This window comes from Vipera ursinii (assembly GCF_947247035.1).
Source record: "Vipera ursinii genome assembly, chromosome: 2".
Taxonomy (NCBI): Eukaryota; Metazoa; Chordata; class Lepidosauria; order Squamata; family Viperidae; genus Vipera; species Vipera ursinii.
This window is the reverse complement of record NC_139513.1, coordinates 219,048,823-219,061,109: the sequence shown is the minus strand read 5'-3', so window position 1 is coordinate 219,061,109 and position 12,287 is coordinate 219,048,823. Positions and strand designations below refer to the sequence as shown.

Below are 12,287 nucleotides of genomic sequence, written 5' to 3'. Positions count from 1 at the left end.
TATAACTTGTTTTCCCTGCCAAGAGATGATTGCCAACATATCAACTAAAAAGTGTGTATAATCTCTCTCTCTCTCTCTCTCTCTCTCTCACACACACACACACATTCATTCTTCAAAGGAGATATTTTAAATATTTCATTAAACATCAGTGATTCTTACCCTGATCAACAATTATCTGATTGTTTGACATGTTCTCTTAGACAGGTGTCTTCCATGAGATGTGAGATAGGAATTGAGTTTTGAAAATTGAACAATGCTACCATCCTAGGCCCATAGGAAGTATCTAAATCCCACATGCACTCCTCCTCTTCAATTCTTTAAGTTAGAGTTGATAATTTATATTTTTATAATAGTTCACTTGGGTTTATATGCATGTTTTATATAGTTTTATCCTGTTTAACATATAAGCTGCCCAGAGTTACCCTGTGATAAAATCGGTAGCCAACAAATCTAACAAATAAAAATAAAATAATCAAGCATTTCAGCTTACGACAAAAACAAATCTTCAAAAGCTGCCTAGGGTAGCCATTGCTCAATTACCTTTTCTATAGGATAGCCCACAACTATTTCATCGTCCACTGCTAGAATTTGATCTCCAACCTTAATTCGGCCATCCTGAAATCAAAGAACTACTTTAACTCAGGTCAAGGAGGAGGAAATGTACTTTTTTTAAAAAAAATCATTTTTAGTGTTGAGCTTACCTTTCCTGCTGCACCATGATCTGTTAAGCTCTGAATAACTACACCATTAAGGGTAGCTTCTTCACCAATAGCAATACCTATGCCACCTTGATCCTAAAGAATCACAAAGGGCAACTACCGTTATTGAAGAGTTTAGCCAATGGTAAAATGATACTTTAGGAATTCTGTCTTTGCAAATTCTACACAAATAAAGTTTAAGCTAAATTTTTCAAACTAAATACAGATAAATTTTAAGCCACACTTCAGGTTTTACATTTTACAGAAACTTAAAAAGCATTTGGGAAACTTAAGCCCATCAAACAATGTTCTCATGCATGCTTAGTCATATCTAGGTATCGGTGTGTGTGTGTAAATAAATACATAAATAGAATATGAGGTGATTTACCTCATTTGTACCGTCTGCATCAGAATGAAAAAAATTTACAGCCAGAAATTCATTTAGGTCTACAAAGATACGAACAGAACATAAATACATGTATTTACCTTAGGTAGTTCCACATTTTGAACATTCTTATATAAAGTCAGATCTATTGGTAAATTAGACCTTGAAATGTTCACTTCCCCCTAAACAAAATAAATACATTAAAAATATATATTCACAATAGCTATAAAAGAAACACGTTTAAATTTACTCAAAATATCTATAGGAAGTTACTTCTAAATTAAAATTTTCTCTGCCTTGTGATTTATTTTCAATGGAAAACATTGTAAGTAGCATTTTTTTCCAATCACTAAATTAAGACGGAATATTGAATATACACTGTACCTCTTCGTGCTGACCCATTCCAGAAGACGAAGATGGTGATGCCACTGATTTATCAGGACAAATAGCCATCTGATGGATAGCCTCTTTGTTTCTATCATACAAAAAGTACAAAATTTTAATACTACAGAACTGGTGTTGGATGAGGTTTTCTTTAAAATTTTAATATCTAAATAATGCTTCTTAATTTTTTTAGTAAAAAAAATCTACTTTATTTATTAATTGATTGATACGTCTGAGCTGAATAAACGTATTGGTAAAGCGGCCACCACATTTTCCAGACTTACAAAGAGAGTACGGCTTAATAAGAAGCTGACAGAACATACAAAGATCCAGGTCTATAGAGCCTGCGTCCTGAGCACACTCTTGTACTGCAGTGAGTCTTGGACCCTTTACGCACGGCAGGAGAGAAAGTTAAACACCTTTCATATGCGCTGTCTCCGACGTATTCCTGACATCACCTGGCACGACAAAGTTCCGAATAGCGCAGTCCTGGAATGTGCTGGAATTTCTAGCATGTATACACTATTGAAACAGCGACGTCTACGCTGGCTTGGGCATGTCGTGAGAATGGCTGATGGTTGGATTCTGAAAGATCTCCTGTATGGAGAACTAGCGCAAGGGAAAGCCCCCCAGGGGGAGACCAGAGTTGCGATATAAGGATATCCGCAAGAGGGATCTAAAGGCCTTGGGGATGGACATTAACAGCTGGGAAACTTTGACCTCTGATCGCTCAGCTTGGAGGCTAAAGACGCAGCATGGCCTTCTCCAATTCGAAGAGACACTTGCGCGGCAGGCTGAGGCAAAGAGGCAGTCCCAGAACCAGTGAAACCTGGGGACTGGACAGGGGACAGACTGTATCTGTCCTCGGTGTGGAAGGGACCGCCACTCTCGAATTGGCCTTTCTAGCCACACCAGATGCTGCTTTAGGACCTCTTTCCAGAGCACGATAACACAGTCTCTCGAGACTGAAGGATGCCAATGCCATTGATTGATTGATTGAGGTGACTGATCTCTACCTCAGTCCAGGAGGACTCTGAAGTTAATATCCGCAATTCTGAAAACAGGTATATAATTCAAGAAAACCCTTAGCAATCCGTTTGATGCCCTTCCCGTTATTTGAAAGATGAACTGGGACAAGACTAAAATATTAAACGTTTCTTACCTGATAAAGATTATTTTTACTTTAGAAGGTGCACATTTGATGATTGAAGATGCATTCTGATGTGTTTTTCCATACAGAACTTGCCCATTTATCTGATCAGCAGGGTACAAAGAGACAAGAATACACATTTCATTATTTCTTCCCAAACTAATTCTGTCACATGCAAAGCTCATTATTGTTATAATTTATTCAGTGTAATAAACTGTTAACTAATTATAATTGTTAACTTATTAATAGTGTTCTTCAGTCATTCCATGGTGGATACTAATCCTGAATTCTTTATATATTATTTTCCCGGTTATCGAAATCCTAACAGTGTTGGTTTGTACTGGCCTCTCTCCTGAATTTGAAAATGCCCTTTGCTTGATTGCAGTGGTTTGGCTGACAGTGGGAACACTTATCATGAATTTTCACTAATGATTCATAGCTTACTTTTTGCCAAATGAAAACAAAGGCATGGAGAAGCAGACTGATAAATGCAAATAACTGCAAAACGATTTGCAATCAGACTAATTTATAGCTGCACAAGAATATCCTGAATATTTTGCTTAAATTTCCAAGGTTAATCATCTTTAAATTAACGACACCAAACATATTCCAAAGTTCTGTGGATAGAACTGCTTCTGGCAGCACAAAGAGAAGAGAGCAATTCCTCTTCCCGGCAAAGTCTATTAGGGAGATTGCGTTTGAAATATCATCTTGACTGTTCTTTAAGGGTTTTTTTTTGTAAAGGTCCTATTCTACACATCATTAGTGTCCAAGGTATAATTTGTAGATAGATATATAGATATATATATGAAATCTTTGGACCCACAAAGATTATTTTCATGCCCTTCTGGCTGCTGTATTCTATTTTCTCTCAGGAAGGAAGGAAGGAAGGAAGGAAGGAAGGAAGGAAGGGAGGGAGGGAGGGAGGGAGGGAGGGAGGGAGGGAGGGAGGGAGGGAGGGAGGGTTAAGCCCATGTTATATAGTGACTCTGGACAACTTGTATAACAAACAAATAACCAAAGCAGAAAAGAGACAAAACCTATCTGGAAGGGCAAAAAAAAACCCCAGCTCAACAGCAAAAGCCTGGAAGAGGCTTACCAACTACCTTAACCCATGTCTGGGGAAGAAAAACAATTCTGGTGGAGAGAGGTTCCCTGAGGATGGGCTCCAACACAAGCCTGAAAGCTTGGAAGACTAAACCTCTGGTCCGAGTGACTGACCCAGATTGGATCCTGCAACATTATCCTGTATATTTGCCTTCATTCATAAGAAAAGCATTGTTTGGTGGAGCAATAGTTAGAATGCAGTACTGCAGACAAACTATGCCCACAGCCTGGAGTTTGATCCTGATGGGGCTCAAGGTTGACTCAACTTCCATCCTTCCAAGGTCAAAACGAGGATCCAGACTGTTAGAGGACAATATGCTGATAATGTAAACTGCCCAGAGAGCGTTGTAAGGCACTATGGGACGGTATATAAATCTAAGTGCTATTGCTATTTTAACAGCTTTTTAAACCAAGGAACACAAGAGCTATACAACTCTCTAGGAGAACACCATTCCTGAGGATAAGCAAGGGAACAAAACGGTCCTCAAGAAGCAAGCCAAAGCTACAGACTTTGCATTTAGCATACAAAGTACCACCACCATCACGGCATCAGTCTCTGTATGCTATAATCTGTAATCTGTAAGTCACATTTTATAGTCTACGACTTTAGTCGTAGTCCTGCCTTAGGCTCAAAGCCAGCTGGATGATTTTGAGTCTATCACTCTCTCTAAGAGGTGGGAAAAAGGCAAAGGCAAACCATTTCCATAAAAAAACCTTTTTTTAAGAAAAAGGACTAGTTATGTAGCTGCCAAATGCCAAAACCGATTCGAAGGTGCAACTTATATAAAGAAGGGACGTACTGATGAAAATAATGTTTAAATTAAACCCTACATTTTATACCAATTAATTGCTTTGAATTAATTGTTCTTCTGTCCTTAAGGTCAGTATATTTCATTTAAGTCTATTAGACACTTACTTCCAGTAACTCGTCTCCAATCTGCAGCCTGCCATCTTTTCCAGCTGCTCCATTTGGATCAATGCCCACTACAAAGACACTCATCTTGGATCTGTCTTTGTTCCCTGCTAGACTGAGTCCTAATCCAGTCTTCCCTTTCTCCAGTTCTACCATGTGCAGATCTCCTGACAGGTTGCCATACTGGTGACTGATTTTCCCTAATTATAAAGACATCAAAATTCAAATGGGTGGCGAAGTCAAAACCGAGCTTGGGAAATTGCAAAGGAACTGCAACTTTGGAATTTAACAGTTCTAATGTCAACTCAACCAAAACAATTCAAGAATGAATATATGCTTCTATTCACTTGCCAAAGTTAGAAGTGGCTCCCAGCCACTTCATTTTTTAAAACAGGAAAGTGAGAATCTATCCATCATTCCTTCCTTCGTTATAAAAATAATTTCTATATTTATATGCTACTTTTAGGAATACTTTTAGTAACAATCACGATCAATCCTGCGTTACACATGGAGCACAATTATATTAAAGCTTTGTGGCCCAGACTTGAATGCTTACGGCACAAGGAAACAACAAAGCTGTTAGATTTGACCACAGATTCTACTCAAGCAAATTAAAGAAAAACTATTGAAAACATCACACTGCAGACAAAGAACTAACTTACTCCAGCTGTATCCAAACTCATCCTCCTTATCCAAATCTTCCACATGATTGTTAGAGGACTGCAGCACAACTTCACTGCTCATTGCTGGAAATACCGAAGGAGGTGGCAAAGGCAGATTGCAGAATGATTTTTTTTCTGGCTCTGAATCTGACTGACTGGATGCCTGTGGGGAGTAAGGAAAGTACAGTGTTTGAGAAGGCTGAGAGGAATTAAGGTCAATCGAAATGCATGGGATGATGAAAAAGAAAAACCCAGGACTTTGAAGTTAAAATACACAGCAACAGTAGAATAAAAAAAGCAATCGAGATGGAAACTGCAAATCAAATTTGGTGAAGATGAATGTCTGTTCAGCCTACATACCACAAAAACCTTGCATGTTAGTTCCAAAACTGGACAAACAGGAACATGTTAAGGAATACGAATGAATCCTCTAAAAGATATTTATGTTCTTGATTTTGCATTGTTTTTTATCAAAAACAAATTGTCATTGGAATAGTAAATGGGGGTGAAATCTGATAGAGACATTGCATTAGCCTGGATCAAGAGTTCTTCTTGGGAATTCCATGATGGATGGACAGATGCTATTATAAATACTGCATACTATAGTATTAGAGATGGCACAGAAGAGCTGCTGTGGGAAAGCAAATCAGCAGGAAGCATTTTTTAATTTGTTTTCACAAATGAAAAAAATGTTTTCTGTTCCATGTTGATTTGATTTAGTTTTATGGTTATTTGTATTTTATTATATTTTACCGTGGTTTTTAATTTTGTGAGCTGCTCAGAGTCACTGATGCGAGATGGATGGCTGTATAAATTGACCGAATGATTGCACGAATGAAGGGCAAAATGGATGCAATACATTAGCTGGATCCACACAGACAGCATTCCTTCAATTGTGTACACTATTGGAAGTGCTTCTTATGAAAATTTTAAATAAACAAATCATACACTAAAAAGATGCCTTTTGCAGAACTGACTTTGGAATTTGATTTCCATGCCCTTAAGAAAATGTGTGGAGAGGCCTGAAGAAATGAATGGAAATAAAATGTCTGAAATTGGATAACTGCCGAGAAAGGGGGTTAAATTGTCTTTCTCCAATTAATACTATCCGATATAAATTTAGTCATGGGAATTCCTGAATTCTTCATGGTATGACATGAACGTTATTTATGCTCACACTAAAGTAGCAGATATATTTAGAAGGCAAAGATGATGCCTTTGAAATTGTCAGAGGGTCAAAGTAAAGGATGGGAATGCAGAAATGATAATTTGACTTATTCAAAATAAATGAAAACTTAAAATGGGTAGGAGCAAAAAGGTAATATGGGGAGCCTTCCTTATTTTTATAAGAACTCAAGGCTGTGAACATATCCAATACTCCTTTCTCCTTCTCCTGTTCTCCCCAGAACGACAGGCTAGCTCAAAGTCACCCAATCGTTTTCATGGCTAACATGGGACTAAAGGCAGTCTCTCCTGATTCCTAGCCGAGTGCTTTAACCACTAGACTAAAATGATCTTGTAAAAACAGAACTTTCTATTTCTAACTGAACAAACAATTCACTTACAATCCATTCAACAAACATCTGTTTACAGTTGCCGTAATGCTAAACTCCAGATACATGAGAGTAAGACTGTACCATTAGCTGGTGTAGTCGATACTTGCTAGATTTAACTTTTTACAAGCTAACAGGATTTCGACCCCAAACCACCCCAGTGATGCCCTCGCTGTGATGTCCCGTTGCCTGGAGGCGGTTCGGGTCTGGATGGGGAGGAACAGACTTCAACTCAACCCTGACAAGACTGAGTGGCTGTACATTCCGGCATCCCGGGACATTCAAAATGTTCTATCGCTTTCTATGGGGGGTGAGCTCTTACCCCCCGAGGATAGGGCTCGCAACTTGGGAGTCCTCCTAGATTCACGACTTACTCTGGAAGATCATATAGTGGCCGTGACTAGGGGGGCTTTTGCCCAGGTTCGCCTGGTGCGCCAGTTGCGGCCCTATCTGGACCGGGATGCCCTGTGTACGGTCACTCATGCGCTCGTGACCTCTCGCCTAGACTATTGTAATGCTCTCTACATGGGGCTTCCCTTGAAGACTACTCAGAGGCTCCAACTGGTACAGAATGCGGCCGCGAGAGTTGTCTTGGGAGTTTCCCGGTACTCCCATGTTACACCTTTGCTCCACGAGCTACATTGGTTACCAGTTGTCTTCCGGGTAAGGTTCAAGGTCTTGGTTATGATCTTTAAGTCCTTACATGGCATGGGTCCGGGATACCCCGAGGACCACCTGCTGCCGGCGTCAACTCCCCTCCGCCCTATGCGTGCCCACAGAGAGGGCCTCCTCAGGGTGCCTCCGGTCAGGGAATGTCGACTGGTGGCCCCCAGGGAGAGGGCCTTCTCTGTGGGCGCTCCGGCATTATGGAACCAACTGCCGGTTGAGCTCCGGACGGCATCGGACCTTCGATCCTTCCGTCGCGGGTTGAAGACCCATTTATTTGAATTAGCTGGTCTGGCCTGATAGGGGTATATGGGTTTTTTAATTGGTTTTTTATTATTTTATCATTGTTGTATTTTAATTGGGCACTGGTTTAATTTTCTTTTAATTTTTGTACTGCTATTTATATATGCCCTGTGAACCGCCCTGAGTCCCTTAGGGAGAAGGGCGGTATAAAAATCTCAATAAAATAAAAAAATAAATAAATAAATTTGTGGAAGGGGGAAAATATTTCTATCAATGTTTTTGTCAAAAGTTCCAAAGTCCAGTGTTCAAAAGTAACAGGACTCCATTCATTCTGCTAATTAACTCAGCTCTAAATTTCCCCTTTAAGTAAACCCAAATCATGTTAGAAAGTTACACTTAAAATTCGAACTTTTTAAGATTCCAACAAGACCGACCATCATCCTTTGATAGGTCGGACACTATCAAAATTTCTCCTACCTCCATGCCATAATTTAGTTCTAGGCCACCCATTCTTTAATCAATGGAAGGAGATGAGAGGGATGAGTACGATAGGCATATTTCAATATGGAGAATATTCACTTCCAACAAACCACTGGAATATGAAGCATTATTATTATTATTATTATTATTATTATTATTATTATTATTATTATTATTATTATTATTATTATTAAATGAGGGTCTAGGAAAGGAAGGGAAGAAGGATACACACATATTCACCAAGTCCACCACAAACACACGGGCATAATCCAACCTTGTTAGTGTTGAACTGCAGAGGGTCAACAAAAGGGTTAGTGCTGCTGAAGGCAGGAGGCTTAGTGAAAGGGTTGGACTGCAGATAAGACATAGGGAAGTTCTACAAAAAAATAAAAACAGAAAGGAGCTTGCTAATCAAAACACACATATAACAGGGCACATTCACACGTGCATGATCAACATTTGCCCAATAGCAAATGGTAGCTTACGCATAGATAGTCCTCGACTTACAACCAAAATTGAACCCAAAATTTCTGCTGCTAAACAAGACAACTGCTAAATGAATTTTGCCCCATTTTATGACCTTTCTTGACACAGGTGTTGAGTGAATTACTGCAGTTGTTAAATTAGTAACACGGTTGTTGAACGAATCTGGTTTCCTCGTTGACTTTGCTTGTCAGAAGGTTTCAAAAGATAATCGCATGACCCAGGGACACTGCAATCCATCATAAATACATGCCAGTTGTGAAGTGCCCAAATTTTGATCATGGGACCACGGGGATGCTGCAACAGTCGTCAGTGTGTAAAACAGTCATAAGTCACTTTTGCAGTGTCACTGTAACTTTGAACAGTCACTAAATGAATGGTTGTAAGTTGCGGACAACCTGTATGTGAAAGTGATTATACTGCAGGTACCACACAGAAATAGGGATTTCTTCTTAAACTAATAGTTTAATAATGTTACTCATTAGATTTTTTTTGAGCTTTATGAATCGTAGGAAAAATATTTTTATGCTGAAATTTTCCTAATAAAGCAAAAATGCTCCTCTGTTGTTTAAGGTGATTATGCCATCCAGGATGTGGATAAGCCCTTGAATTCACCTATCTGGGCAAATATGCACATTTGTTACTTGTTCTGCACTGACATTAAAAGGAAGATCAAAATAGATTTGTTAAATAGAATTTTACCACATTTCTTCACCGGGGATAAAGTTTGCACACTATATATAGGAACAGAGATGAAGAAAATAAACTCAACAAGGTTAGAACGAGAGAATGAGCTCATTCTACGACTCCGTGTCTTCCAGAAAATAATATATTTATAGCTTTAAAATATAGGAAACAAGACATTTTATTTGCCTCCCATTTTGGGGGGGAAAAGCGTGAGAGGGAAGGGCAAGTAATAAAGCTGATACCTAAAACGTCTGCACATTTTTTTCCTTTTTTTAACATTGTTGTTTATTCTTACATTGTACTTTTAGGGCGATTTCTTACTATGTTTGTTTTTAAGAGAAGATGGCAAACAGCAATTCAACTGGCAAGGTTCTAGTACAGGGGTAGGCAACCTTGGCTCTTTTATGACTCGTGGACTTCAACTCCCAGAATTCCTGAGCCAACCATGCTGAGGGAAAAGGGAGAGGTTTCCAAGCTGAGCCATGCTGGCTCAGGAATTCTGGGAGTTGAAGTCCACGAGTCATAAAAGAGCCAAGGTTGCCTACCCCTGTACCTAGCATACATTCCACATCTAGACATAGATTCCATTCTCAAAAGAAATACACTAACAAACACATACCTGCTCTACATCTGGTGAGAATGTTGAGCCCTCAGCCTTTTAAAAGGTATTCGACAGTGCGCTCCCACAGGGAGGGTCTTCTCAGGGTGCCACCGGTAAAAGATTGCCGGCGGATAACACCCAGGGGGAGGGCCTTCTCAGTGGGTGCGCCTGCCGTCTGGAACCAGCTCCCCGTGGAGCTCAGGACTGCCCCCGACCTCCGTTCATTCCGCCGGGACCTGAAGACCTGGCTCTTCGAGCTCTCTGGCCCAGGCTGAGAATTTTAATTTTAATTTAATTGGGGTTTTTACTTTTTTTCAGGGATTGATGTAATTTTTTTAATTGTTTTTAACTTCTGTATTTCTTGTTTTAAATACCCTGTAAACCGCCCCGAGTCCTTCGGGAAAGGGCGGTATATAAATCAAAATAAATAAATAAATAATGATTCAGAAGACAACCAAAAAGCTCCAAATAGAAACTTTTTATAAGAAGTTTATTGCCACTGATGTACAGCAAAGGTCTGTGAGCAAATCAGTCCACTTTACCTCAAAGACTGAATTAAAATATTTCCCTTTATTTCCAAGGCAATACTTTTTGGAGGAAAGAAGGTCAGCTTTCAGATAACAGGCCAGAACTGTTATTATTTTTTTAAAGGCAGGGACACTGACCAGCAACTGCTCACTCTTCCCTAATTTTTTTATCCTTCAATAGGAAAGGAGTTGATCATGCTGCATTTGAGTAAGCTACTGGCGCTATGAGAAAGTCAAGCATAATGTGCACTACCTTGAGCTTCTAAACAAAAGGTGGATATACATCTAACAAATAAACACATTTTTTGCGTTAAGATAGAATTTAACACAAAAATGAAAAAAACAACCAGATAATTAGAATGAGCAGGGGGGAAAAGCTTAGCTGCCCTTATATAGAAAAAGCAGACAGTATTATTACTTGATGTTGCTTATATGTATATTAAGAACTGCATTAAATAGCAGTAAATCCTCAGGTCACTTTTGGGGACTATCAAAATTTAGCTGTGCTGCTGCCGAATACCACCTAATGTTCTACTCTGAACTCTGCAAATTCATATTACTACATGAAACTCCTCTGTGCTGTTCAAGTAGGCCTTAAAGAAAGACTTCTGCTTCACAGCAGAAGGTTTTAGCCTTGTGTATAAACAGGTTTTAGGAAATAAACCAGATCATCCCTTTCTTCAGAGAATTGAACAATACATATTTTTAAAAAGAGAAATCCCCTAACTTGAATAATTTCAAGACACCTTAAACATGTCACATTTAAGTGGAAACATTAAAAGCACATATTGAAGGTAATAAACACTGAATGATAGGATTACAAGAGACATGCATGCAGGCAGGCATTAATCATTCCTTATTTACAAAACTCTCCCAAATATTGAACCTCTCTATGATTCAAAATAATCAGAAAGCACCCATAAGCATTTATATAACTCCTTTCACTAACAGCGCTAGCTCAAATTTCACAGGCAGATGGGTCCAACAAATAAGATAATTTCTATTACTACAATAGCTCTGAACCAACATAAAACAGCTTGAGCATTTGTTGCACTCTTGGTAAATTATACATTTAATGCATAAACCACTTTTATTGTGTATAAGCAGAATAAGAATTGTTAACTGCTAAAATTTGTTGATCAACAGAAAAACATTCATATCCTTAGAGCAATGCTTTAACTCTCTCCAATGGATGAAGAAGCCATCTATGCCGGTGAAGTTACCTTACTATTATTTTTTATTTCATGAAGGTGACTACCAAAAGAAAATACAGCTAGCTTTCAGGTTGATTGCTTATGACTAAACATTGGAAATCCCCTTAGAAGCTATTAGGGTTTCAGATAAAGAGCACAACCTAAAGGCATCGTTTTTACATCACCAACATTCAGCAAGCAAATATATTTTCTCATGCCACGGCAAATTCACAAGCTTCTGTTAGTTCTGCATACAAATCACCAACATTCAACAGGATTATCCATGCTATTTACCTGTGATGACTGATGGTAAAATGGATTATTAAGCTTCTGCCCAGCGGGAGCAGAGGATGCTAAAGAGCTATAGAGAGATATTGGCTGGGAAACAAGAGTTATGAAAGACCCAGTAAATCAAACATCTCAGTTGCACACACACAAAAATCTACATAGAGGAAGAATAGTTTCAAGTGATGCGAGCAACAATATTAAAATGACTATGCAAAGTGGCTGAAAGCCATGTCCTTTTATGGAGGGCTGTTCAGTGATTCTGCACTG

General features: G+C 38.9%; 1 protein-coding gene across 1 annotated transcript in view; it reads right to left on the bottom strand.

Annotated features, from left to right (window-relative positions):
• Window positions 1-12,287, bottom strand: part of MPDZ (multiple PDZ domain crumbs cell polarity complex component) — a gene marked incomplete at its 5' end in the record, with an annotated part of 144,346 nt that overhangs the window by 23,817 nt on the left and 108,242 nt on the right. The window contains 9 exons of the mRNA XM_083351159.1: window positions 541-615; window positions 702-794; window positions 1,185-1,265; window positions 1,468-1,558; window positions 2,630-2,721; window positions 4,641-4,837; window positions 5,300-5,498; window positions 8,498-8,617; window positions 12,027-12,110. Of these exons, the coding sequence (XP_083207285.1) occupies window positions 541-615; window positions 702-794; window positions 1,185-1,265; window positions 1,468-1,558; window positions 2,630-2,721; window positions 4,641-4,837; window positions 5,300-5,498; window positions 8,498-8,617; window positions 12,027-12,110 (1,032 nt within the window). The remainder of the gene's footprint in view (window positions 1-540; window positions 616-701; window positions 795-1,184; window positions 1,266-1,467; window positions 1,559-2,629; window positions 2,722-4,640; window positions 4,838-5,299; window positions 5,499-8,497; window positions 8,618-12,026; window positions 12,111-12,287) is intronic.